Raw genomic sequence first — 26,925 nt, 5'->3', positions numbered from 1 at the left:
CCTCTGGGTAAACAACCTTAGGCCAGGCCCAACCCTCTCCCTCTGGGCTCCCTGCTGAGGAATGCAGCAGCTGGGAGGCTGCCTGAGCCTTGCCCAGGGGGCCTCTGGATCCAGGCTAGCACCCACAGGGGAAGGCAGGCTAGGAATTCGGAAAGCCACACCCTCTCAGAGCCTTGGATTTCCCATCTGCAAAGTGGGGACAAGCGTTCCTCTGGCCCTTCCTGAACTGTTCAAGATCAAAGAGAAGGGGGCTAAAATCTTTGGTGAAGGTTCCAGGGGCAGAACGCCCCACCCCCACCCCACCTACCACCAGGGACTAGAGATTCTGCTCTTTCTTGAAACCCATCCCTCCCCAGAATCTGTTCTCCCCTTGCTTCCTTCTTGAAGGCGCTGGCCAGGCCTGGGTGTGGCAGGGCAGAAATGAAAGTTGTCCTGGCAACACACAGGGTTCGTCAACATTTCCATCCCAGCCGCTCAGAGGCCTGAGCCCTTCTCTTGCCCAATGTGGCCTGACAAGATGAGCCTTCCTGGAATGGAAGCTAGGTTGGGCTGGCCAGGTCTCCGCCCCTCCCCGGTGCACGGGGCGGCAGAACCACACAGGCTCGCTGGTGAGTTGACTAATTTCCCCCTCTACCACCCCAGCCTGACACTAGGCAGCCAACAAGGACGCCTGGAAGGGGTGATGGAAGTGAGACCGGGTGTCTGGAGAAGGCTGGGTCTGAGTGTTCCGGTGTGTGAGCTCGTTTCAGAGCCCAATACTGCTGGCACCTTGGTGGCACCTTATCCCAGCTGACTCAGCTTTCTATTACGCAGACAGGGGAGGGGCTCACCTCGGAGGGAAGGGACCACACAGGGGATGGGGCAAGAGGAGCAGCACACACAGATGCGCAGTGGGCACTAGGAAAGCCAGGCCACCAGCTCTGCTAAGGGCGGCTTCACTGCCCCCTCTGCCTCTTGGGCTTTTTTTTTTTTTTTTTTTTCCCCAGGAGAAAACTTCCCTTGAGGGATACTTGTAAGTGCCCTTCCAGGAGGTCTGGGGGCAAAGGTGATGACTAACCTCCTGCCCAACCACTGGCTTCGAGACGTGGAGGTGGGTAGCGGGCTGTCAAGGTAAAGGAGACACAAGCCATCCAGACCCTCATCCAACCCAGCCCTCCGAACTCTGGGGAGGACAGGGAGGATACAGGGAGCCTGGGAAGAAACCCTGAAGGAGCCCCGCCAAAAGTCCCAGCCCTCCCTCCTCCGGAGGACACCCCAAGCTCCTCACGGCAATCGGGCATCTTAAGTTCTGGCTGAACCGGTGGTTCTTGGGCCCCCCTCCCAGCCCTGCATCCTCCTCTATAAAACCTTCAGAGGAGTCTGATTCTTCCTGGACACAGAGAGCAGCATTTAGACATCCTGGAGGCCCTGGTAGTTCCCCAATACAGAGGTCGGCTGGCCTCCCAGGCTTGGGGCAAGGTGGGTCTAGGACCCCAGTCCCAAACCTCTCTGGGACAAATGTGCTTTGATTCTCAGAGCAGCCCTAGTGAAATCAATCCTAGCCACTCCCATCTGACCTCACGAAAATTATTTAATCTCTTTGAGAAAAATACGAAGACATCAAAGAACACATTATGGAAACGACAAGGTGGGAAGGCTGAACCGATTCTAGCTGTTCTCAGCGGACACAGGGGTACTGGGAGTGGTTTCCAACTGCCACCTGCCTCCCTGAGACCCAGCGGCCTGAGTGTATATGAAATGGGACTTTCTCCCTGGGTCAGCCTGGGTGAGGGGCCCCCCTAGGTGCCCGACTCCCCGCCGGGGCAGCTGCCCTTCCGGTTCCACATCTCGTTCTCCTGCCGGAGCCGCTGGTTCTCTGTCCGGAGCCTCTCGACCTCAGCAGCCAGCTCCTCCACCTGGCGGCAGGGCTGCGGGCCGGTGCACCCCCGCAGCTGCTGCAGCCTCCTGGTCTCCTCCTCGGCCTGCGACAGCCGCCTCTCCAGATCCAGGTAGTCTCGAACCAGCTCCTGCTTGCTGCGGTCCTGCAGGCGCTCGGTGTGGTAGCGCTCGTAGGCCTCAGAGAAATCCCTCTGCTGGAACTCACCGTGAGCCGGGCCTCGCCCGTCGCCTTCCCCTGCCTCGCTCTCCCCGCTGGAGCCTGGCTGGGAGGCCCCGTGGGGCACTTCCAGGTTGGGCTCCTCAGGGTCTCGGTCATTCATCAGAAATTGGGTGGTGTTGTAGGGCGCCACGGGCTGGCCTTTGGCGAACATCTCCTCGCGGACCCGGGAGGCCCTCTGGCTCTGCCTCTCATCCCGCTGTTGCTTCTCGGCCCAGCTCAGCTCCAGGTAGGGCCGCCAGTGCCTTTTGCGCTTTGAAGGCCTCCTGCGGTGCTTCTTCCGGCCCAGCACAGCCTCCACTGAGCTGCCCCCTGGGCTCTGGGTCCGGGAAGCCCTACTGTTCCAGCCCAGGCCACTGCCAGCCCCAGTAGGGTCTTCCTCCTCCGAGTGGCTCTCTATCCGGGGTGTCAGGGGCAGGGAACTACCAGGGTCATGAGGCTCAGGGGGTGTCTGGGGGCTCCCAGGAGCACCAGGGGTCTAGACAGAGGACAAGGAAGAATAAATCACAGACAGCCTGTCCCCGGTGGTGGAACCCTTCCATAACCACTTGGCCTGAAGCCAACTTTCCCATAGCTGACTTGGGGTCACTCTCCAGCCTCTCACCCTCTGCAACTATTTGTTGGTTTGTGGGTTTTTACCTGTCTACTGTCTGCCCCCCTGACCCAGCCCTCCCCGAGCAAACTCATGAAAACAGCAGGAATTCTGCCCATATATTTCACTCTGTAATTTCAGTGCCTCCAACAGTACCTGTTCTGTGCCTCACAGAGCACAGTATTCACTAAATATTGTTTGAATGAAGTAGGAGAAAGAGAATAGAGGTCGGGGACTGGCTCCTGATGCATTTGCTTGATCAGTCATCTTCCTAGGAAGCTTGTCTTTCAGACAGAGTTGGCTTCGTGGGGAAGCAACCTGTGCAGTCTCTCAGAGCCTCTCACCCCCACTCTGTTCAGAAAGGCCCCATGCTTTGCTTAAAGCTCTGCTGTCCTTGTCTTGAACTTAACAATTTTTTAATAAAGAACCCTTTGCACTGGGCCCTACAAATTATGTAGTCGATCTTGCTTCCAGGTATTTGCATAGCTGACTCTTTAGAGCTTAGTGCCCTCTTCAGAGGGGCTCACCCTGACCACCCTATCTAAAGATCTGCCCCCTCATCTTCCCTTCCCCTTGTCATGGGACCCAGTTAACATTCCATGTCGCATCTACCACATTACCATTTACCATCTGTCTTCTTCCTATAAGAATGTGTCTTGTCTGTCCAGTTCACCACTGTGTCCCCGTGCATGGCCCAAGGTAAGTGCTCAATAAACATATGTTAAATAACATAAAGCCCATAAGGGGGGGGGGGGTCCAAAAAACATAGGGACATGAGGCTCTCCTTTCTGTTGATCTAGGGCAAAGAAGACGGAGTGTATTTATTCCAGGCAGAAGTTGCTATCACTCTGTGACATGAGCGGCAGGAAAGAGGCCCTCACTAGGGAGAGGAAGGGTGAACCTCCAGTGTGCAGCCGACAGAATCCTAGAACTTATCTAAGAGGTGGAAAGGATTCTGTCAAGAGCGTGTGTACACAGCATGTGTTTATCTCTGTTGTGGTAAGGGTGGGAGTACTCAGGGTGGGGGATGGGGAATGAATTGCTCTACGTTTGTGGTTTGGGGAATTCTAATAATAACTGCTGCCATTAGCATGTTGCTCTATAATGTACACCACGGCTCAGAGACATCTGACATAGGTCCATACAAGCATAGCATGTGCATCGGGGGATGTACGCAGCCCTGTGAGAGCTGGAGGTGCGCTGTGAGTGCTTTAGAGGCCCTGGAGTTCTCTTCTTCATCTGGGATGGAGTGTGTTACAGCGTCTACGCAGTACGTGTGTGTGTTGTTTGTCGTGCTGTATTGTTACTTCACCTGCAGGGAGATCGTAGATCAAGAACAGGCCTTATCTCCACCAGTGTCTTGAGCCACCTGAGACGGAGTTTCTGCCCCACCCCAGACGAAGCAAGGCCCAGGCAAGGTGGTTTGCCTGTGTGTGCACAATCGTTCACCTGCCCCCAACCCCCAGTACGTGTCCCCCCTGATGATCCTTCCCCTCACCCAAACCATCCCTGCCCCTCAGCCCCACGTGCTGCCTCCCTCCTGAAGGCTTGTCCCTTTACCACCATTCCCACTACTGCAGATAAGCTGTGTGATCTGGGTGAGTCATATGCCCTCTCTGAACTTCTAACCCTGACCTACCATGAACTCCAAATTAAACAACTCCAGAAAACGCTGGAAGTGGCCAGCTAGGGTGGGTCAGAGGAGCTGAGTTCCTTCCTCACCTACAGGGACTCAAAACCTCGGGGAGAATAGGCAAGGTGGGGGCAGCAAGAGAGAGTATGGGCACAGCGGTTTTGGATTCCTGTTGCCAGATCAGAAGGTGATGTTTTCTGAGAGTCTGACACAATCTGTGTCTCCCTCTCTCCCGGATGATGTGTGCACCCCAACCCCCATTCTAAATTATGAACCAACTGCTCAAACTGTTTTCCCTGTCAGGCTTCGTTCTCAGCCTTGACAGATTGCAAGGCAGAGTTCTGTTGTCAGAAGTCCCTAAATTTAATCTTGGGGTGCCTGGGTGGCTTAGTCGGTTAAGCGTCCGACTCTTGATTTCGGCTCAGGTCATGATCTCACAGTTCGTGGGATTGAGCCCTGCGACAGTCTGTGTTAACAGCACAGAGCCTGCTTGGTATTCTCTCTCCCCCTCTCCCCTCCCCTCCCTCCCTCTCTGCCCCTCCCCTGCTTGTGCTTGTGCGCAAGCACGTGCTCGCTCACTCACATGCACGCGCTCTCTCTCTCTCTCAAAAAACAAAAACAAAACAAACTTTAAACCTGGACCTTTTGTTTGCTAGCTGCGTGATTCTAGAAAAGGTATTTCAGCTCTGAGAACCTTAGCTTCTTTGAAATGGAAGTAGTAATCCTACCTTGAAGGGCTCCTAGGATTTTATGAGATAGCACAGATTGGCATCTGGCATACTGCCCACTGCACAGTAGGGACCATTTAAAAATACTGGTTTTCCAAATCTGCCAACACATCTGAGACACGCTGGCGGGATCCATGGTAGGGCACTCAGGTGGTTGGGAAGGTGGGGCTTACCTTGGCCTCCTCCAGGGCTGCGGGTGATTCTGTATTACAGTTGGTCTGGTTCGTAGTAGCCACCTTCTTCTGTTCCAAATCTTTCAGCAGATGCCTTTAACTAATGACACCTGCCTTAAATAACAGAAAAACCAAGTCTTAAAGGAGAATTTTCAGGAAGACTGGCTACCCAGGAATTTTTCCCCAAGGCAGCGGCAGCCATTTTGTAGCACCAGACCTGCACACTGTCCTTATCAAATGAAGGCCCTGAAGGCTGCCTCCACACCCTGGTTTCACACCTCCAGCCAGCAAGAGGGCCAAATGGGGAATAAGGGACCATCTTCCCAGTCCTGTTCCTCAGACCCCAGGCCAGGGTTTACATCCTATACTGTTCTTCTAGAAGTCACTGAGGCCCAGGCTGGCAGTTAGGAAGCTCGCCCTGAGCTTCTCTCCCCCACCCCCAAAACAACCAAAAGGGGGAAGGACGCTGTCCTGGGAGGCAAGGTACAGCAATGACCTGGAGAGGCCGACAGTCGAGTGGGTCAGTGGCTGTAACAAGAAAATATGTAGCAGGCTTTACAAGGGGGTCCTTTCCTCACTGTGTCCAGAGGCCCCAGTCTTGACAGCGGACCCCCTCCCCCTGCCTGCCCCCAGGCTGGACTCCAAACCCAGCCCTGAGGAACACAGCTGTGGCCTGGGCCGAGCCTGGGGCTGAAGCCTTATCATCTCCTGGGCCTGGCCTGCCTCCCGGCTCCTTCCTCTCAGGACGGGAAACAGAGGAAAGGGGAAGAAGTCTTCACACTACATGCAGCTGGAAGGGAAGCCCAACTGGAATAAGGATGGATTCCTTGGAAAGGGGGAAGTGGTCCGAGAAAGGAGATTTTGCAAAGGCAGAACTGACCTATTTGCTGTCAAGGATTATGCACACGACTATATCTGTGTGTCTTTCTGTGCGACCGACCTCCTGTTTGTGCAGTTCCCAATGCCTCAGCCCTACCTCTTGCTGCAATTGCAGCAGCTCTGGTCAAGCCGCTCAGGCACTAAGGTTGGGGAAGTTGGGGGGGGCGGGGGAGCCTGGCAGCGCGGTGCCTATTGGGGATTGTAGTTTTTCCAGCTTTGGAACACGGATCAAGATCCTGTCACGTCTACAGTCAGACCGAGAACTCCAAAACCCATATACCCTTGCGCGAGTGGCCTCCCGCGCTCACCGATGCCTTCTTTGATTGGTCAAGTCGTCTGCCAATATTTCCACTTTCGTCAACGATTAGCTGTGCGGAAGCACAACGGGACCCGCCTTCCGAGCTCAATTAAAGAGTTCATTGATGGCGTTAATCTTTACGGGGCAGAAAATAGATCCGGCTGAGAGGGGCGGGGCTGTGGGTGCGGAGGGATCCTCGGCCCTAGAGGAAGGCGACGAGAAGGATCGGTGGCCGCCGCCGCCATTTTGGGCTGGGAGGAGGCAGCGGAGGGACTCGCTGCGCAGTGAGAGCACCCCGTGGGGGGTGGTCCGGGCGCGGGGAGAGGCCGGGCCGAGTGGGCTGCCTGAAGTGGTGGCGCCGGGAGACGGCGGGGAGTGGGACCGGGGACCGGGGGGGTGAAGGTTGGAGTCTCCCCGGCCGGGCCCGGTCCTCAAACCGTCCCGGCAGCCCCGCAGCCTCGCCTCTCACAGAGGGCGGGGTTCTTGGGCAATTACCGCGTGTTCCCCGAGACCCCAGTTGGGGAGAGACCGGGTGAAACAAACGACTCCGCTCTGCTCTTCCCACAGGGGACGCAGATCCAGAGGCCGAGTTCTGCCAACTTTCCCCACCCCCATGCGGCCTGGGTATGGTGGCGGGGCCCAGCGTTGCGGGACCCCCACTTCGAGGGGCGAGGTGGGGGCGTCGCCAGATTCCAAAGACTGGCGCCCCCGGGGAGGGCGGAGGTCCCAGCTCTGGCCGTGCGTCCTCCTGGCGTGGCTGGCAGCTGGAGGCCCCGAGGGCGCAGAGCCGGGTGCACCCACCATCTTCCCCCATACACCAAGGCCATCTCGCGGCCCCGGCTTCGAGAAGGAAACAGTCTCTTCTTACCGTAGCAACCACCAATTCCTCCTGGAACTAGGTAGATAGAGGCACGTGGAAGGCTTTGCGAGCCCAATGCTTGGAAATCTCTGAGCGCTCTTGCCCTCAAGATTTCTAGCCAGCCCCGATTGTCGGAATGACCTGACCTTGCACGTCCCCAGCCAGTTTGGGAAACTCTAAAAATGTGCTGTTCACTTCTCTTGAAAGTTTACACCGAAAAAAGGTTGGGTTTTGCCCTTTACGGGGTTGGGACACAAAAAAAAAAACTGAGTGGCCACGGCTCAGGGAATAAAAGTGGAGTGGCCCATTTCGGATGCTTCAGGAACATCTGTTTGCGTTTTGAAATCCGAGCCATGAGTTTTAACCAAAACTTTTGGAGAAATGGCTGCCCTCCTAGAGGAAAGAACGAACTAATTCCAACATAATCTTTATAAGACTACAAATTCTTTCCAGTTTAAAGAACTTTTCTTCCACAAACTGAACAAAATGGGGAGTATTTTGCCACTGACGCATTGTTACTAGGGAACCTCTATTTTGAATTTCCAAGGACACTAATTGAAAATCACCTCTGTGAATCCCAGATGCTACCCAGATAGAAATTGCAGTTTTGAGCAACTTCATGTATGTAGCGTTTGAGGGGTGCGGGGAGACCTGCTTTGAAAAAAATAAATACTCAACCTTACATTGACAGTTATAGCAGCTTCTTAGGATTGAAGTTTGATGTGAAATTATTTTCTTGAATTACAGATTAAACCATCTTGTTTCCTCCTGCTCGAGATCCAAGTTCAGAGAGCTTTACATACAGCTCAGGGATATCTTAATAATTTTGTTGCTAAAATACCAGTTAGAAATTATGTGTAGCATGAGAGTGACTGGGTAGTGAACTTTACCTTTGAGGGTATCTTGTAATGAATCTCATTGCCAATTACATATGGTCACATCATTCCTAAGCCTTTGGCTTGAAAAGCAAGAACCTTGAAAGGTTTTTGATAACTGAAGCCCTCCCCCTCCTTCTATTAATCATCTTTTAAGTTGTAAATGACAGTTCCATAACTTTATATTCTCCCCCTGCTCCCCAGATGTTCTCAGAGAAAGTCTTACAACTGGATGGTGACAAGGTGATCACCATTGACTTAATTTCTTAATCCAAAATTTGAACCACTAAATGAAGTATCCTTGATTCATACTGTAGGTTGACTTGGCTTATGTCATGTTAATTTTACACTGTTCTTCAGATCAAGAGAAGATTGGTTAGGAAAAGCTGACATTAACTTGGTAGGAGTTAAGTTAAATAGTCATAGGAGCTGAATGGGGCTTTACAGATTATCTTTGTAGTTCTTCTGTCAAGAATTTAATGGAGGATCCCAGACTCTTGTGATTCATCCTCCATGGTGAAGTAATAGGGTTAAACCTTTGGATGCTACTAGGTAGACAGTACTGGGCCAGGTGCAGAAATGTGTTACTCATTTAGAAAGATGAAAGGTTATCATCTTTAAGGTTGACCCGGAAGCTTTTCTATTCCTTGATAAGAAAAGTTGGGAATAAACCCAGTTTAATAATGCTCCCTTGGTTATCTTTTGAGCAAAACACAGGACTGGAAGTTAGGAACTCCCAAGTTCTATTTCTGTGTGTGCTACCACTGACTTGATTGGCTTGGCCGGAGGCCAAATCCTGAAGATGAGGCCAAACTGGTCATTTTGTTGCTGAGTCCATTGTTCATCTAATGTTCAACCAGACCTTCAACTTCCTTCTCAGCTCTCCCCTTTCAGATGAGTTGTTTTGGGGTTTATGACAAAGGCTACAAACCCTATATGCTTCAGTTTCCTGATTTGAAAATAGTATCTGTGCTGCCCCCCTCATAAATACCTTGAGTAACTACTCTTCAGTAGCTATGTAAACATTTACTTACTAAAACTTCATTATTTGGGAATCTAGAACTTCTGCTTCAGAAGTTATCTGGGGTATTTGGGAGGCCTGCCTTAAAGAAATGTGGCCCTGGTTGCCCTTGGCGGCACAAAGGGTGGCCATCCAACTAGGCTGAATGAGGGTCAGTTTCTCAGGGTACCAAGCAGTTGTTACTAGGAAGACCTGGATATTTTACCCTGATGGCCAGCTCCTGGGGCCTGGTGGCTCTGTGTGAGCAGGATCCATGGATGAGTAGGATTGACTCTTGGAGCAGGTCCCCTTTGGCATGAAGCTGCTTGCTTCTGAGTGATTGGATTTCCACAATCATAATTTTTTATTGTGTTTCGTTCTCACCCTCTTTCTCTTTGAATTTTCTCTTCTTAAATTGCTCAAATGTTTGTTGTTTTGTTAAGTACACTTTTAGAAATAACGAGAGAGGTAACCTCTTAGACATTCCTTTCCATCCTCTAGTTTGGTCTCCTGCCTTTGCCTAACAGTTGTACTGGGTATCCAGGTATGCGAACTTCTGTGTTGAATCAGTCTTCAGACTTCAAATTAACCTCCTTTTCTGACCCTCTGGAGGCTAGCACAAGTTCTTCTGAGAGCTCACAAGAGCAGCGATGCTGTCATTTTTTCAGATGCTTCTGCTTGCGGCACTCAAGTTCCCACATTTTCCTTCAGGAATATCCTTTTTGCTCACTGCAAACCCAGGGCTTTTTAACACTTCACACGAAGTCTGTGGATGTGTCAAATAGAATATGAAGGATGAGAGTTCAGTTTCCTTCCGAATTTTTGCTCTTCTTGAAAAAACTTTTAGGGGCGCCTGGGTGGCTCAGTCAGTTGAGCGACCGACTTCGGCTCAGGTCATGATCTCACGGTTTGTGAGTTCAAGCCCCGCATCGGGCTCTGTGCTGCCAGCTCAGAGCCTGCAGCCTGCTTCTGATTCTGTGTCTTCCTCTCTCTCTGACCCTCCCCCACTCATGCTCTGTCTCTCTCTGCCTCAGAAATAAATAAAGATTAAAAAAAAAATTTTTTTTTAAAAAGAAAAAACTTTTAAGCCAAATATAACTGCTCTTGGTGCTACGTTGAGAGAGAGCACTTTTTCAAAAAACTTACCAACAGTTGCCTACAGCAGCTCACTCATTTGAAAGAATTTTGTTGGTGTGCAAAGGTTTATTAATAAACTACTAGGATTATTCTCTGCCCTTGACCTTGTTAACATCATTTGTCATAATTGAACCACCTCTGAGTAAACCCCAAGAAAAAGTTTATTCAGGAGGAATTGTGAGGGCTCAATTATTGATCTGTTTAAACTCAGCCTTTGTTTTTTTCAACAAGAAGTGGAATGAGGTTGTAAACTTTCCAGTATTCAAAGACCATTGGCTCAAATGGAATCTTTGCCACCTAGACTGTATATTCTGTCCCATTTGCAAAGTATGACGATTACCTTTTGGTCAGCCCACCCGACTGTTCAGGGCCTGAATTTGACATCTTCTTTCTTTTAAAAATTATTTTTCATTTCTAGCATCAACCATTTATACTTTGTGTGAGCAAGAATAGTAAAGTGGTATTTTATTCCAGTGTTATCAAATTTGAAAAAATAATTTCAAAAACAAACCTCACAAACTCAAGTGTACTTAATACAAGTACTATCTCAGCTCTAGCTAACTTTGCTATCACAATGTTGTGAATATTTGTTGCCAGCTGTTCTGGGTGTAAGTGGCCAGGGAGAATTCTGTGGTGCATTACCTAATGTTTGACTAAATATAGCCAGCTCTTGATTTTCTGAAGGTAAACTATTTGCTTGTGGTTGTGGGATTTTTTGTTGTTGTTTTTTGGTTTTTGGTTTTTTTAAATTTCTATGGATTCCCTCTTTGATTTTTTTTTCCCCTCTAACTTTTGAAGTGATTAGGGTCATATTTATTTACATTTTCCCAAAGGATTTTAATTTTACTCTAGATGAAGTGAAAATTAAAATACTGATCAAATGGGCAACTGCTCTGGTCTTAAAAAGAAACAAGGGGCTGGCTCAGTCAGTGGAGCATGTGACTCTTGATCTCGGGGTTGTGGGTTCGAGCCCCACACTGGGCATAGAGATTACTGGGAAAAAAAAGGAAAGAAAGAAATAAAAGAATATCAATGTTAGCTTACTTTAGTATAACATGTTTTCATCCTTTAATCCTGATAGCAGTTTTGTAAAGTAGGCACAGGCCCATTTTGCTGATGAAGAATGAGACTCAGAGTTTAAGAGAGTTTTGTCCAGGGTTGCACTACCAGTATATGTTAAAGATATGACTAGGACCCTGGTTTTTTGACTCCTTTTAAGCTAGTCTAGTTTTTATGTTTTCTTTCTTTAGAGATACCTGGTATATTTTTCTGAATTAAACCAATCTGAACCTCCCTGGTTTTCTCTCCCCAAAAAAATGATATCTAAAGGGCCCTGTCTCCTGAAGGCCACTTTGTATTATAGGCTAACCCCCCCAAAAGTTTTCCTTAGAGGAGGATTAAGCTTTCCAGCCAGCTCTCTCAAAGTTGGGGAAGCACTTTGTCCTGGCTGGATACCCAGGCCCCCTATGAGAAAGGGAACAAACTGAAATTGCCAGTGTGTAAGCCTGGTCTTTTAAGCAGCTCAGTTAAAATGTTTGGAAGAGAGGACTTTAGTGAAAGACTAGAGATCCTCAAATGACTTGAGGACCATTTGTCAGCACAGCCCCCTTTTATAATAAGTAATTCAGAGTCTTTTCTTTATCCTGAGAGCAGTATGCTAGTCAAGTGTTTCAGTGTAGAAAGTGTTGATAGAAAACTGAAATTTCCCGCAAACCTCATCACTCTAAGAACATAATGTAATACATTTTATAAAGTGCCTTGGAAGCAAAATTTGGAAAGTGGCATATCTCCAGGTAAATGAAAGTACTTTGTGAGTTACTTAAAACTGTGTATTTTTAAAGACTGGACTTAATTTGTCTCCTAAGAGTAAAACATAGTTGTTGTTTTTCTGACGGCAAATGTATTTACAGAGTCTTTCCAAGACAAACAGTAGGGGAAACAAGATCATTAAACTTAAATCCATTCATCTTCATAACAAGTTCTACAATCGGAGGTTATCACTGCTGCATCCTACAGTGCAGTCAAAATGAGGCTTCTCTGCACTATAAAGCCAGAGGGCAGTGTTGCTGCCTTTCCACCAAGCAGCCAGCCAGGTTTCTGGGACTACTGCATGACGTCATAGCAGAAGGAAAATTAAAAACACGAAGAAAACTATTTCAAAATAGACATTTAATGTAATTTTAGGCCAAAGGAAAAACTGATCATACATTGTCTTCAGTGGACCATCTGCCAGAATAGGGCCAGCTTAGTCCAGCTTTGAAGGCCCTGAGTCAGTTCTTGACCAGCATTAATTTCCCTTGATTTACTGATTTGTGAATGCTCATGCATCATAAGGTGCGTTTCACTCTTAGAAGTTCCTACCACTTCCACCATTCCATTTAGCTACAAAAGCCAGCTTTCCAGTGGGAGTTTGGCGGGGGGGGGGTCCCCTTTTCCCTGTAGAGGTTCTTAACCTTCAAGAAGTTTAACAATCTCCTGATTCTCTTGACTGTCTCCCCAGAATAATGTACATATGACACAAGTCTACATAGAAACTCATGGGGTTCATGTATCCCAAGACCCCCTATGGTTTCTAAGGCCCCACGTTAAGGAACCCCTGTGCTAATGATTTGAGCAATGCATCTGCTGTAGGAAAACACTGACACAGCCAGGTGGAGATGGGCTGGATTAACCATGATGACAGGAAGGAACAATCGTAATTTCTTTTTTGTTGTTTTTAAGGAGCTGGAAGTTTACTGAATACACTGCAAGGGAATGGTGGCCAGGATAGCAAAAGAGAGATTGCCAACAATCATCATTTCATACTATTTTGATTTGGGGGCAGAAATTAATTCTGAGGGCCTCCTTGCATTTTCAAGAACAGAACTACTCCAGAACCTAAGCAGCTATTAGGAGATTGAGGATAGCGACTGCACAAGGAATGTGCAGGGTTCCCACTCGGCCCATAAGGACTTAATTTAGCTCCCGAACCAGAAGCTTTACATTTCATTTGCAGTGAGGGGGCATTTCTAATTTTGGCTTGACCCTCATGAAAAGGTGGACAGCTCCTGTTCCTTTTTTTAGTATAGGGAGCACCTAAGTATTAGATAATTAGGGTAAGTCCTTGGAATGCCCCAAACAGCCATTTCCTCTATAAGTCCAATATTCCCTACCTCTAAACATCTTAACAAAGAGCTGCCACACAAGTTTATTCAACCATTGCTTGCACTAAAAAAGCAAGGGGTTTACCAAGAGCTTCTTTCAGACATGCAGGAGCTTCTTCAAGCCGTATTGGGGAGGTGAAGGGATTACTAAAAACCTATTTGTAGGAATGAAATGAGACTGTCCTTTGTCTAACCTAACAAACTACCAAATTAGGTTGGCTGTTGAGAAGCAGAATTAAATTCTAAGCTTCTGACTGTAGCCACTTTCTGCTCCCCAAGCACCCACCACTGGATTATTTCTCCAGCATCAAAAAATTAAAACCAAGGCACTAAGCAAGCACACTTAAGTATTGAAGGTAATTAAATCTTTATATTTTGCCTGAACTGTATTTTGTAGCACACTAAAACCCATTCAAGGGAAAAATCAGCAAATTGAAAACTGTCCCATTAAAGATTTTTTTCTGCAAACTGACTAATGATTTCTTTACCCCCCCCACACACAATGCACTTAAAATAAGCGAGCACTATTTGAATTAGCTCTAGAAATCACACTGAAACTGTTACATTTACAAATATTAAATTTATTATAACTAGAATGAATTTAATGGTTCTCAGATTTGGCCACCTTATAGCTCCGTTTAAGGAGGGGATTTTTAACAGAAAAATGCATCATAACTTGGTCAAGTTACTTACACATTAAAAAAAAAAAAAACCTAACTAAAAAGGAAAACAAGAAAAGCAACCCTTCAGTTTCACATAATTAAAGAACAGGAAAAAAGCACGCAAGCTACATCATAGCTAAATTTACCAAACCAACCAAAGCTGGGGGGATTTTCTCTTCTGATTATGTGTCATAAAAAGGTCCGCTGTCGTATATACACATGTGTATAATGTTACATTCCATCACTGTAAAAAGTCCCCTTTGCCCCCTCCCCCCCAAAAGTTTCAGTCTAGTCTCCAAACTTGGACAGAGGCGCTCGCTCCTGCTGCCGGTGCAGTTCGTTCTCCGACAGCAGCTGGAGGTTCTCGGCGCGCAGCCGGTCCAGCTCCAGCTCCAGCTCCCGCACACGCGCGTCGTCGCCTCCCAGCCGCTTGCTTTCCAGCCGCAGCCGGTTATTCTCGTCCTCCATGCGCGAGAGGCACTTCTCCAGCTCCAGGTACTCCTTGATGAGCTCCTGCTTGCTCATGTTCTGCAGACTCTCCGCGTGGTACCGCTCGTACGTCTCCGAGAAGTCCCGCTGCAGAAACTCGCTGCCATCTCCTCCCATCCCGTCGCTTCCCCCATCCTCCTCGCCCGCTTCTTCCATGAAGTCCTCATCGCTGGTGTCGTCGGATTTGGCAGCGGCCCGCTTGGGATAGAGACCGGTTTTGAGATCCGGCTCCTCCTGGTCGTGATCATCCATGAGAAACTGCGTGGTGTTATAGGGTGCGACAGGCTGGCCCTTGGCGAACATCTCAGCTCGAATCCTTGAGGCTCGCAGGCTCTGTTTCTCGTCGAACTTTTTCTTCTCCTCCCAGGTCAGCTTGTAGTACGGTTTCCAATGCCGCTTCTTCTTGGAGGGGCGTCTCCTATGTTTTTTCTTGCCCAGTTGCCTCTGCTGCTGTCCCCACGCCTCCTCGCCCCCTGCAGCAGGAGCCCCCAACTTGTTGGCCTCGGAGTCGTGACATGGCTGTGCGAGCGGCTCGGCCTCGGGCCTCGGTTCTCCCCCGGCTGCCGGCAGGGGGGCTCCGCCAGCGGACAAATCATCCCTATTCTGGCCCTTCTCGCTTGCCTCCGGGCAGTTAGCTTCTGGACGGACCGGGGTCTGCAGGGGAGGCGGCTGGGGCTCCAAGCTCCCTTCCCCCTCCTGCCCCGGACGGCCACCCGACTGGGGGGACGCTCTCGATTGCCACCTACTGTCCTCCTCGGGCACCCGCTCCTCCGCGCCTGGGGGGCGATCGGGGTTCCGCTCTTCAAGAACAGCAACAGCACCTGTACAGTTGCTAGTTTGAGGCTGGTGCTGGTATTCTGACAAGAGTGGCTCGGCCATGGCTAATAGAGTCCTCTTCTCGAAGTTTGAAAAATTTTGGCTGTAAGTCCTTAAGGAAAAAAGAGGCTTTTCTTTTCTTTTAAAAAACGTCCAGCAGAGTCCTCTTCGGTCTGTAATTCCTGCAGTGACGCCTTTAGCCAGTCCTTCTGTCAACAAACTCCAATTGCAACTTGGGAGAGCTCAAGTCAATAAAGGGTTAAGTGCCCACAACGCGGCCAGCTAAGCGGGTCCGGGGGGGTGCAGCAGCAGTAACAGTACGTAATGTGCAAAGGGGGTGGACCTCAAACCTCCCCGCAGAGCGCCCCCACGATCGAGGAGTTGGTGGCCAAGGAGATGAGGTTAAGTCCAACGGGTTAAACCCAGCCCCGAAGGGGTTAAAACTACCCGATGACGCTGCCTCCGAGGGGCCGAATCCACAAAGGGTTAAATCCCCTGCCGCAGAGCCCACAAGGGGTTAAAGTCCCAGAGCCACCTCCTCCCACTTCCACGGGTGTCGCTCCAACCCGAGCTCCCAGTTCCCTAGGCCCGGCCGGAGCCTCAGCCGAGGACAGACAAACTCATCTCCCCTTTGGCTCGATGCTCGGTTCAGCTCAGATCTCCACCGCCTCCTCCTCTTTTCCTCCCTCCCTCCTCCCCCTTCCGACAGCAACTCTTCCGCCTCCTCCCCCGACTCCCCCTCCCAACCTGCCTCTCCACCTGCCAACTTCCAACTGCTGCCTCCCAGCCCTCTGCGCCCCTTTTATATAGAAGCCTGGCCGCCCCTCCCATGCGCATGCGTAACGGAGTCCCCATCTCAGGAAGCTGGGAGTCGTAGTTCTCATCCTTCAGGCCCGCCGTCCTCGCGCGCCGTGCGACGTAGCCAATCCCAGAACGCGTAGGGGGCGATTTCCAGGCCGCCTCCTTCTATCGCACATCCCTCGCTAGAGAAACGTGAGTGACCATTGGTCAGGAGTCACAAGTCTCGCCAAAGAAGGAAAGCCAATCACAGAGAAGATGGGGCGGGCTTTGGACCATACCATTCTGCTTCAGGAATACGAGAAGATTCGATAGCCTCTGAGGGCCTACACAGAATATTTTTATGAAAAGGTGAGTTTTAGAGGCTATTATCATATTCTGTCCTCAGCGGAAGGGTTCTGAAGGTCATAAACATTTGTTAGTTAAAGCAAAAATGGTATATTCCTAAAAAGTAGTCCCTGAAGTGTAAAAGAGGATTAAATTCTATAAAGAGAGATATTGGCCTACAACTAATAACTGTTGATTCTTAAGATTACAGGAATGGCTTCAAGGTGCGTGTGGTTAGTGCCTGGGACTGACATTTGCGGAAGGATACCGTGAACACATTGTAAAAAAACGAAAAGCGTATGAAGAAGTAAACAAATGAAGAATAAAAAGTGCCGTCTTAAAGGGACAGTGTGACTGCATTAGTGCAGCAACCTCGGACTAGGCCTCGGAGGATGAGAAGGCAGGTTCGAGTCCCGGGTGACTTCCACCCTGGGACTGGTTTTGGGACGCTTGGCGAAAGTGGCCGAGTCCCAGTCCAGGTCTGGTCTTTCGGGGCCCCCGCCGTCCAGGACCAATGCAAAATGGTGGGCCGTGACCGAGCCTCTCTTCTGGGCGGGGATCCGGGAAGCGCGGGGAGTGCATCCAAGGCTCCGGGGAGATCCCGGGGCGGGAAGGCCTAGCCCCCGGGCCTCAGCCTTGGCTTCTGTCAAACAAAAATGGCCTCCTGGGGCCGACCTGATCTCTTCACTTCCGAGCCGACCGGGAACATTTCCTGAGGCCTGACAAGGCAGTCGGGCCAGTTGGTGGACCACGATTGCGGGGGAGGGACAGAGCTCAAAATTAATCCTGAGTTTAAATAATCAACCCTGGCTACCCGAGAGAGAAGGGGTACCATCCACAAAGGCCCTTCCTCATCAGTGGGCGCTGGGCAGCACTGGGAGGAAACAGAGCCGGAGTCTTCCCCAAGGAGGAGGTCTTGCCTGGAAATGGGGACAGGGGGATTCTGGCCCAGGACTGGGGTAGATTCATGGGGGAGGGAGGGTGACACAGTCTCGAGAAAATTCTCCAGATTCCAGGCTCCGGCCCAGAGGACAGGGCCCTGGAGTAGCCCAAACTCGCCGCTCTAATCGTTTAGGCCTAAAATGTCAGCGTAATCACAGCATCTCCCTCTTGACACACACCCAGTGACCTATTCTTATTATTTCTTCCTTAATAGCAGTGTCTTACGTTCGACATATAACATTGTTTTTGCACACAGAACCACTTGACCCCACCACAGACCAATGAGTTAAGGTAGGGATGATTGTCTCCGTTTTAGAGGTAAGAAGTCTCTAGGACTCAGAGAAATGAAGTGACTTGTCCAAGGTTACATGACAACTAAGGGGCACTTCTTGCTAGAACGAAGGTCTCTGTGACCCCCATTTTCCATTTCCATTTCCAACAGCTTCAGTCTAAGGCCCTCATTTCTTCATTTAGCAAACACTTGTTAGGAGAAACTATGATGAATGAAATGTCATCTCTGCTGCTCATGGACAGTGTAGAGAAACCATTAAACCACAGTGAGCCAAAATGGCAAGTGAAGAAAATCCTGGTAGGATCTTTTGAGCCAAGCTGCTCAGGAGTTGGGAATTATGGACAGGATGCGTGGGGGAGGTGTCTTCTTGGCTTTCTCTGAACTATGAAGCGTTTTCAGGCCTAGTAGCGTGAAGAAGAACATTTTATAAAGAGCAAGCATCGCGTCCGAAGAAAGGACTTGTCTAGGAACTCAGTGGTTCCGTGGGGAGGTGGTGATGGGTATGCCCCAAGGGACAGGCAAGCAAGACTGCCTCTGGGGCACAACCAAATGTTTTGAAATTGCCCACACAAGCCCCTGAGCTTCCAAGAATTCAGGTGCATGTGAAAAGCATGGCCTTCTTTGTGCTCCTTAATCAGTCCTGCAGGGCTCCCTGTAAGCAAGAGCTGCCCCCCCCCCCACACTGAGAGCTCCCTGAGAAAAGGGGTTTTGCAGAGAACTTGAATGGGAGTCAGAGACCTTTGTATTGTTAAAATTTCAGACTCCAGAGGACTCCTGGGTACTCTCATTCAGGGGGATTGAAAGGTATAGCTGAGCCCAGCCAGCCTCAGTTTACTGGGCAGGGCTCATTTGTCATATGTGGGGAGGGGTGGGCAGATGGATAGGTTGTGGGATTCTAGAATTCTGTCAAACAAGAGGCCAGGCACCTTGATGTTAACGGAGTTTTAACCCATCGCCAACCACTTTACATGTCTTGGTCATTTAAACTCTAGGACTGCCTTATGATGAAGAGATCTTCATCCTTATTTTACAAAGAAGGCAGCCCAGGTTCAGAGCAGTTAAGAATCTTGCCCAAGTCACACAGCTAGTCGTGTGCCCATGCCTGCATCCCCAGCACCACTTTGCTCCTTCTCCCGCTACCCTGCTGTTTTCCATCCTTCACACAAGGGTTTATTCAACCTCTGCTTGCGAAACTGGACTGGACCGCAGAGCAGCAGGGCCCGTGTGTCTGTTTTGAGGGACACCCTCCCCACCTTGGAAGAAAGACTGACAGTCAAAGAGTGACTGAGGCTACCAGTGGGTCGAATGATACCCAACCTTGGGCAGTGGTCAAGGCCAGGGGTTGATACAGGGAACCTAGGAATTTAAGGGTCTCCAAGAAGGAGACTTCAGAACTACCTCTTCCTCACCCAGGGTAGGAAGGTCCTGGGGCCCAGGCGGTGGCAACTGTGGCCCTCTGCAGATGGGGACCCTGGCCAGTGGCCTGTCAGGGGCCAACACTAGGAGGCGCTCGGGGTGGCGGATTCGCCACCGAATACAGGCCACTGCTAGAGCCAGGGCGGCCCCACGGGGTGGGGGCGGGGGCGACAGGGCTGTCGGAGACCAGAAGGAGGCCAAGGCCGCCCGGCGATGAGAAAAATAAGTTCGGGGCCCGAGCAGCGGGCGTCACCCGGAGCTCTGTGCCCACGCGGGCGCTCTGCCCACCCCGACGGGGGCTCCCAACGAGCGGCCCCGCCCCCACTCCTCAGGGTGGGGCGGGGACTAGGCTCCCGCTGGGTCTTGGCCTTCCAGAAAGTTCCCTGGGAAAGCCCGAGCGCGGAGGTCACGGGCGGGGACACCGGGAACGAGCAGCTAAGGAGGGGGAAGCGGGCGGTGGGCACTTCCGGGGCCGGGGACCCGAAGCCCCTTCCCTGCGGCCCGCGCACAGGGCAGCGAGCAGCCGCCCTTCGGTCCCGGCGCCGGCTTCCTCTCCACCCACCACCCCCCAGCTCGCCAGACGCCCCCCTCCGACGGGGCGGGGGCGGGGGGAAGGTCGCGACATGGCCCCACCCCCCGGCCTTGGCGGCGGTAGGCGCCGCGCCCCTCCCTCGGCCGCCCCGCCCCCTTCGGGCCCAGGGCCCCAGTGCTCCCCTCTCCTGCCCCGGGAGGAGGGAAAGCCACCGGCCTCTCGGGACCGTCCTCGGGGGTACTGGGGGTGGGGCAGGGAAGACTTGTGGCTTGCGCGCCCGGACCCGGCTTCCCGCCTCACTCCGTGGGGACCCAGAAGGCAGAAGATCAAGGTCTTATTTTATTTAGTGAAACATTTGTGAGTCTTCCGTGAAGACGTCCTGAGTGTGTATGTGCAGGGGGAGGGAGACCAGCAAAACGGAGCTCACTCCCCTGCCCCCAACTCGGCCGGGCCTCCTGGCCTTCCTCCCGCAGCCTCTCAGCCAATCATTCTTCCAGGCCCCGGCCCAAGTCCCAACTTGCCCAAGAGCTGGGCCTCCACCGGGAGAGACTGGGGTGGGAGAAGAGTCAGGTGACCCAGAGGGTGGGGAGGGCGGAGGCTGAGACCCGGCAGCCCCGCCCCCGAGTCACGGCCAACTCAGAACCCGGGACGTGCACCACCACTGCACCCTCACCAGGGAGCCTGGGTGTTTGGGCGGGAGAGGAGAAGGTGTTCATGTGAAGCCGCGGGGAAGGATGGGCTCTTAAATGGCCCCCCGATAAGGGAGCGGTGCAGAGGCAAACACTGAATGGTGGGAACACAGAGTTAATGCTGTTCTCCTAAACCCTAGGAAGGCTCAGGGCACAGCAGGACAGGGGGCTCATAGCCACCTCAGTTGGCTACAGAGACCCCTCCACTGAGAGTCACCTCTTCTGGGTCCGAAACTGTCGGAAGAGCCACTGGACGATGAAGGGCCACAGGAGGAAGAAGAGCAGCGTGGGACCCGAGAGCCTGAGGGGCCATGGCCGGGCACCGGGCGGGGTCCTCTGCTGCCGAGAGGGAGGGAGTCAGGGGCCGGCCCAGGCTTCGGCACAGACCGGGCAATTCCTTAGGAACCTGCTTCCCGAGCTAAGTGGGAGTTGTGCCTCCCTAAGATCACAAGAACTGAGAGAGGGAAGGCCCTACCCCTGAATCTGCACCACTAGAAAGGAAAGGCTCCGGGGGTTCCCAGTGTGTCCCTGACAGCTGACCTCCAGTGCCCTCCCGCATCCTCCTCTGAGGGCAATCCCAGGTGCCAAGGGGCCTGTAGGGGCTGCGCGGTGGAGAGAATGGCTTCTAGGCTGTTTCTACTGGGCCACAAAGCAGTGGCCCCGTTGGTGTGGCCTGAACACCCAATATTATAAAGGATGTGCCATATATTTCAAATGGTGCTCAGAGTTTAGCTTCTAAATCTCATTCTCTGCTAAAAGGAGCCAGGGCTCCTTGGAGAAGTGGCGAATTCCAGGTCCCGAGCAGGGAAGGCAGAGGTGAATGTGGGACATTTTGTACCAGAAAACAAGGAAACTTTTAAAGATTAATGAGGTCATGTTATAAGAACATAGGACCCCGCTTGAAAGGGTCTCCATTGACCAAAATTGTGCCAGTCTAAGCATCACAAAGAATAATTTCAGTTGATTGAGAGACTGAATCTTTAAAATCCATTAGTCCATAATGATACTCAAAGAGAAAGTTGGAAATTTGTCACTGTTGAGGTGGCTGTTCAATCAACTCCTTACTTTAAGATAGGTAATTAAAGAGAATGAATTAAGCACTCATTCTGCCTTTCCATAAGGCACTGTACTTCAGGGAAATCCTAGATGAAACTCTACAGTAAAGTGTCACCCTAATAAATGTTAAAAGAATAAGAGAATTTAAAAGTCAACGTTTCTTTTTTCCAAATAAATTATTGATCCAGGCAGGGCTTATCCATTAATTGTCAAAAATCACGTGGCAAATGGGGTCACGGGGAGCAGGACATGCCCTGGCTGGCAAGAGTAAAACATGACTTAACAGTAGTGAGATCGGACCGGCACTCCTCCTTCATCCACGCCAGTGGTCCGTGCTAGAATCATTAACTGTGGGACATCCAGATATGTGTCCCCTGATGTGCAGAACATCACATGTGACATAATCTGGTCATGTAAACGAGCCAGGAGGATGTAATCAGAGAGACCTGAAGGGAACCTTCTCCTGGACCACTGGCCCAGTCTCAGTAAGCCAGTAGCAAGGAGAAAGCACCGGTCTAGATTAAAGGAGTCTTAAAGGACGGAGAAGCCACACGCAGCACATGTGCCTGGACTGGACAGACAGAGCAGCTGGAAAAGGCAATTTCGGGACAGCTGGGGAGATTTCGATTTGGATTGGGGATGTGACGAAACGAAGTGTGTGCTAAAATATTGTCCTCTCGGGCTAGGTAGTGGAATGTTCTTATTTTTAGAGATGGAAAACCAGCTATTTCAGGGTGGAAATCACAATCTTCAGCATATAAAATGAGTTAGAAGTAAAATAAATAAATAAAGCCTTGCGGGGGTGGGCGTTGAAAGATGGGTCTGAGGAAATTCCTGCCACCCTGGCTGACACCCACTGTGTCAAGGGGATTCAGGGTCACCCAGGTGATCCCCCACGTCCAGCAATTTAGCCGTTTCCTGTCCCCACCACCCCAGGCTTCTCAAGAACAGACCTACTCCGTCAATGGGGAGTCCCAGCTTTGGAGGGAGACAGGCCTGAGGCTGCTCTCAGCTCCGTCACTGGATGTGAATAATAATAATAGTAATTGGAGAAGTGCGGTGGACATTGCCTCATCTAAGCCTCACAGCAGCTCTGTGAGGTTCCTCTGGGCTGTGTGCCCTCAGGTGAATTACCCAGCCTCTCAGACACTTGGTTTCTTCTTCTGGAAAAGGGAAATGAAAAGCAAAACTAGTTCCTAGGGCTGTGCGGATTAAATGAGATAATGAAGTACGCGTTTGTTTGGCACTCAGTTGGGGCTCAGAGACTGGTGGCAGCGACTGATGCTGCAGGAGCTCAGGAGCAGAGGTGTGAGGGCCAAGCAGATCTAGGAGTAGAGGGGAGGGAGGGAGGGGCACAAGGGCTGAGTCACTTGGGAGCAAACCCTAAATCTGGCAACAGGGCCCCCCCAGCCCCAGTGCAAAGAGCAGGCACGTCCTGGCCTTCCAAACTGTTGGAATTAGTGCTCATGTTCAGTTTCTATTCCGGCAAGAGCAGGAAAGGAGGGCCTCCCCCATTCTCCCTTCCAGGGTGGAAGCACTTCAGTCCCCCCGACTGCCCTGCCTGCAACGAGAACCACACCACTCTGAAGAAGGCAGAGGTGTGGGCAGGTGGGGAGTTAGGACGAAAGACAGAAGTGGCTCCACGAGGAGCCCAGAACAGAGAGCCTTGGAGTCCTGTCTCTATCTTGCCCTGGGCCCTGGGGGCGGCTCACCTGCTCGACGACGCTGGGCAGGCTCTCCAGGTTCTGCAGTCTACCCTGGACATCCCGCATGCTCTCCTGCAGCGCCCGAACAGTCCCCACCAGCCACGTGTCCAATTCCTGGGGCCCCAGAGGGCTGCCCTCTGCAGAGCACAGACACACAGGGAAGGGGACTCAGGAGGCAACTCAGCTAGGGACAGGGTGGTGGCAGGCTGGGGCAGGTCTGGGCAAAAGTAATAGTAGATAGAGGGCGATCCCTGGTACCAACTGTGATTTCTATAAAATCCATCCATGTGGCTGAGTAATGGGCTGCCAGGGGTTTGCATCCCAGCACCGCCACTCAGCTGTGTGACTTTGGCCAAGTCAGAAGCTTCTCTGAGCCTCATTTTTGTCTCCTGAAAGTTAGGGGGAAATGTCATTGCCTTCACAGGGCTGCTTACTCAGAGGAATAAAGGAGATAATATTTATGAAAGTGCCCTTAAGGGACACGGCACGTACGGAAATCCTAGAAGGGGATTGGACCGAAATCATTGTCCTTTGACAGTCCCCAATGGGAGGCCTACAAAGATGGGGCCGGGCAGGGACTTTGCCCATCCAGGCTGGTGTCTGGCTGTCTGGCAAGTGCCCGGTGCTGGACTTTCACCTCTGCCCCAAGAGGGCAGTCAGGGGAAAGCCTGGTGGCACCAGAATCACAGGGAATGGCGGAAGCGGGTGAAGGGTCAGACGAGGGCTCACCTTTCTCTGCGGGGAGCGGGGAGCTGTTTCTGGTGTCAGGCTCTCCTCCAGGGGCTCCCTTCTGCTCTGTCCAGACCTGCTGAGAGGAGTCACAAGATCCAAGGGTGGGAGTAGGGCAGCCAGGGCACAGTGGGGTGGGGAAGGCAGGGAATGAGGGATAGTCTCACCAGCTCAGGTTCCAGCTGCTCCAGGGAATCACAGAAAACCTCGGAGTCCAGGTCCCTAGGTGGCTGGGACTCTGGGGAGGGGATAGGTGACACTGGTGACAAGACGGGGGCTATGGAAAAAGGCGAGGGGGTGTTCAAGGAGTAAAGGCACCTGCTCTGGGAACACGAGAGATACTGCCATGGGAGGCATAGATGGGTCCCAGAAGTGAGGTCCTGGAACCAGAGTCCCAGAACCTGCCCCCTGGCCTTTGCAAGCACAGGAGGTCTCAGTGTCTGTGGGCATGAATGAGGTGTGCCATCCAGCCTTCTCCCCTTACCCACCCCACTGGAAGCTCCCCACCCACCCTCTGGCTTTGGCTGTCTGTCCCTCCCGCCAGGTACTGACCTGGATTTGGGAGTGCTGGTTCCCTGGGGGGGCAGAGAAGCTCTGGGGCAGCCCTGGCATCTCCATTCAGTGCCTGCTCTTTCCAACCTGCTGAGACACGGCACCCAGAGGTGGGGCTGGGAAGAGGCTGGAGCTTCCCAGTGAGATCAGCCCCTGCTCCTCATGAGCCATGGGCTCTGCCTGAGACCCACTCCATCAGGGGCGCTGGTTGGAGTGTCTACAGGGACATCACCTGGAGCCCTCTACCCCCAAATCCCCCTCCACCTGAGCAGCCCCCTCCGCCTGGACCTAAGAAAGTTCACTCAGCACTTGTGGAGCTCCCAACCTGGGGGCCTGACCTGTGACCCTTCTCAGGAAGGTTTCCGGGGGCCTCGGCATATCAGGGATCACCTGGTACAGGGGCTCGAAGTAAGCAAACATGTCCTCTGCCACCTCGCCCAGGGGCACCGTGTCGATCACCTGTGGGGCAGGGTGTCTGTTGGAGAGGGGCCTGCCCCTCCTACCACTGTCCTCCTATTCCACTTGAACTGGGTCCCCTCCACCCTGTGCCCAGTCAGGGACCAGAGACAAGCAGGGTTAGAGAGATGGCATGTAGGTAGTAATTCCCACAGGGGTGTCAATGTGCAGGAAACCTAATGGGGGTCAGCCCTGGAAGGGTAGAAGATAGGCCACCTAGCTGGGACCTTGGGGACAGAAAGAAGCCTGCAGCCTCTCCCTACCTTCTGTGCCACCAGCTTCATCTCAGTGATGTAGGCAGACATGGCCTCCTCCCTGCTCATCTTGCCCAGGCTGTTCCAGGCATCCCTGGGGGGCAGAGCGCTGTGAGAGGCTGGTTGACAGCTGAGGCTTGTTTGCCCGGTGGGTAGGGGGCTCACCACTTATATCGTCCTATTGGGTCCCAGAACCCAGGCCGGGGGACGAGGCAGGGCCCCATGGTAGCTTGCTTGTAGTAGCTATAGAATCTCAGCATCTCTTCGTAGGAGGGGCGGTAAGAGCCTGGGCAGGGGGTGGGGAAGTGGAAGGCAGAGCATCACCCCCAGCTCCAAGAGAGTGGAAGTGGGGGGAGAACCACCCACCCTTGGAACGGACAGAGATGGTGAGGGGTCCCACTCAGCTGGACTGGGACAGGAGGCAGAGGAGATCCCCAGGGCAGCCCAGGCAAGGGCTTATCGGCAAAAACTGCAAGGATCAGAGCCTCCTGGGAAACCCCAGGCAAACCCCAATCTTCTTGACCCCCAAGTGCAGGTCCCAGCGCCCTCACCATTCTTAGGCAGGTTCTGAATGACACTGACTGCGGCCTGGAACTGTTTCTGGCAGTCCGGTTCTGGGCTTTCATTCTCGGTACCCATACCGCGCGCCTCTGAACCTTGGGGACCTACTTTTGAGCGACTCTACAAGAACAAGCTTCCGTATGAGCAGACCTCCACGGTCCACCCTGGCACACACCTCTGTTAGCCACTGGTCCACTTTCCAGAGGGGAAAACTAAGCTCTACACCCGAGTCAGGTGCCCCGGGAGGTCAGAAGCTGCAGCTGAGACTCCTTTTCCTACCCCAGGGCAGCACGGGTGGGGGCCAAGGCGGGCGGATAGGACCTCGGTGGGTGGGTGGAGGCAGGTGCCAAGAGCCGCTGTCCCTCTCTAGACGCACATTTCCAACTCCTAGACCGGAGAATGGGCAAGCCAAGAGGAGTCAGGGCGGGGCCAACACTCTCCCACCTTGGTCCTCCACTCCTTCTGCCCTGGGGTCCCCCACCCCAGCCACCCGGCCATCCGGCACTCACCCTGCAGCGCCTAATACGCGGACTAAGGTCCCGGTCTCGCCACTAGCCGGAGGCTTCCGACTGACCTCCGGGCCCAATCTGACCGTGATGTGGACGCAGGGGGGAAATTTAGGCCAATGAGAGGGCTCGTTTCAGCTTCTGCTTCTATACCTCAACCACTCAGCATGGCCCTTTCAAGGTTATGCAAATAGTTTAGCTGTGGCTCTCCCAATCAGTAGAGGCGAATCCGCCGGCCGGCTCCCCAACCTTGGAGGACCAGAGGCGGGAGGCAGCGCCACCTGGTGGACGTAGTAAAATAGCGCGGAGTCCTCGCGCCCCCTGGTGGAAACCTGCGTCTGTCCTCCGAACCCAGGTCCTGCAAATCTGAGCAACCCAATTCAGCTCCTTAGACCCGCCCTCCCCTCCCCGCCCCGCCAGGCGCTGGGGATTAAAAAAAAAAAAAAAAAAAAAGGAGTTATGTCCTGGAGGAAGAGCGGGTTCTGGAGGGGTTCTGGAGGAGGCACATTGGAGCTGAGTTTTGGAACACGTAATTGTAAACCAGGAGAAGAATGAGAAAAGTAGTTCCTGAAGGAAGGAATTGCAGGATCAAAAGTACAGAAAGAATATCCAGACAGGGGTGGGTATCCAAACCAGTATGCCAGATCTCTGGGTCGAGGATATCTGAGAATGGGCTAGAGCAAGTAGGTGGCAAATCTAGGTCCTGAGAAACTAAGCTTTCTCTTTGAGA

At 52.1% G+C, this 26,925-nt stretch overlaps 3 protein-coding genes and 1 long non-coding RNA gene across 13 annotated transcripts; 1 reads left to right on the top strand and 3 right to left on the bottom strand.

Moving 5' to 3' along the window:
• Window positions 1–1,552: 1,552 nt before the first annotated feature.
• Window positions 1,553–5,540, bottom strand: HEXIM2 (HEXIM P-TEFb complex subunit 2). Its single transcript, XM_047093254.1, is given in 3 exon segments — window positions 1,553–2,573; window positions 5,222–5,335; window positions 5,439–5,540. Coding segments are annotated over 3 exon segments (1,011 nt in total). The 3' UTR covers window positions 1,553–1,778.
• A 1,095-nt stretch (window positions 5,541–6,635) lies between these two features.
• LOC124522239 (uncharacterized) lies at window positions 6,636–7,951 on the top strand. Its single transcript, XR_006964718.1, has 2 exons — window positions 6,636–6,682; window positions 6,966–7,951. It is a non-coding gene; the product is annotated as an uncharacterized LOC124522239 (long non-coding RNA).
• A 6,021-nt stretch (window positions 7,952–13,972) lies between these two features.
• On the bottom strand, window positions 13,973–16,076 carry HEXIM1 (HEXIM P-TEFb complex subunit 1). Its single transcript, XM_047093330.1, has one exon. It carries the CDS (start codon window positions 15,440–15,442, stop codon window positions 14,363–14,365), a length of 1,080 nt encoding a protein of 359 aa, XP_046949286.1. The 5' UTR covers window positions 15,443–16,076; the 3' UTR covers window positions 13,973–14,362.
• Window positions 16,077–20,012: 3,936 nt separating this feature from the next.
• Window positions 20,013–26,275, bottom strand: ACBD4 (acyl-CoA binding domain containing 4). 10 transcript variants are annotated; one of them, XM_047093498.1, is made up of 10 exons: window positions 26,199–26,275; window positions 25,680–26,076; window positions 25,294–25,414; window positions 25,138–25,222; window positions 24,757–24,877; window positions 24,419–24,508; window positions 24,034–24,143; window positions 23,867–23,945; window positions 23,144–23,274; window positions 20,013–20,714 (listed from the first exon to the last, which is right to left on the bottom strand). In XM_047093498.1, exons 2-10 carry the CDS (start codon window positions 25,765–25,767, stop codon window positions 20,589–20,591), a joined length of 951 nt encoding a protein of 316 aa, XP_046949454.1. In that variant the 5' UTR covers window positions 25,768–26,076; window positions 26,199–26,275; the 3' UTR covers window positions 20,013–20,588. The 10 variants fall into 10 exon arrangements, with proteins under 10 accessions (XP_046949454.1, XP_046949457.1, XP_046949456.1 ...); XM_047093501.1 differs by having other exon boundaries at window positions 20,013–20,711; XM_047093500.1 differs by having other exon boundaries at window positions 23,867–23,942.
• Window positions 26,276–26,925: the final 650 nt, after the last annotated feature.

The sequence above is a fragment of the Lynx rufus genome, unplaced genomic scaffold (genome assembly GCF_022079265.1).
Source record: "Lynx rufus isolate CCGP_SWC_20201006 ecotype Redwood Valley unplaced genomic scaffold, mLynRuf1.p SCAF_34, whole genome shotgun sequence".
Taxonomy (NCBI): Eukaryota; Metazoa; Chordata; class Mammalia; order Carnivora; family Felidae; genus Lynx; species Lynx rufus.
Note: the sequence above shows the minus strand (reverse complement) of the source record. Positions and strands in the feature narration are given on the sequence as shown.

What these genes read in the sequence shown, in the direction of transcription:
- HEXIM1 (XM_047093330.1), bottom strand. Translation starts at nt 15,442, where the DNA reads ATGGCCGAGCCACTCTTGTCAGAATACCAGCACCAGCCTCAAACTAGC.
- ACBD4 (XM_047093498.1), bottom strand. Translation starts at nt 25,767, where the DNA reads ATGGGTACCGAGAATGAAAGCCCAGAACCGGACTGCCAGAAACAGTTC. An exon ending in TGAAGCTGGTGGCACAGAAG is followed by an intron (nt 24,878 to 25,137) that starts GTAGGGAGAGGC and finishes CCTGCCCCACAG; the next exon opens with GTGATCGACACGGTGCCCCT. An exon ending in AGCAGCTGGAACCTGAGCTG is followed by an intron (nt 23,946 to 24,033) that starts GTGAGACTATCC and finishes GACTCCTCTCAG; the next exon opens with CAGGTCTGGACAGAGCAGAA.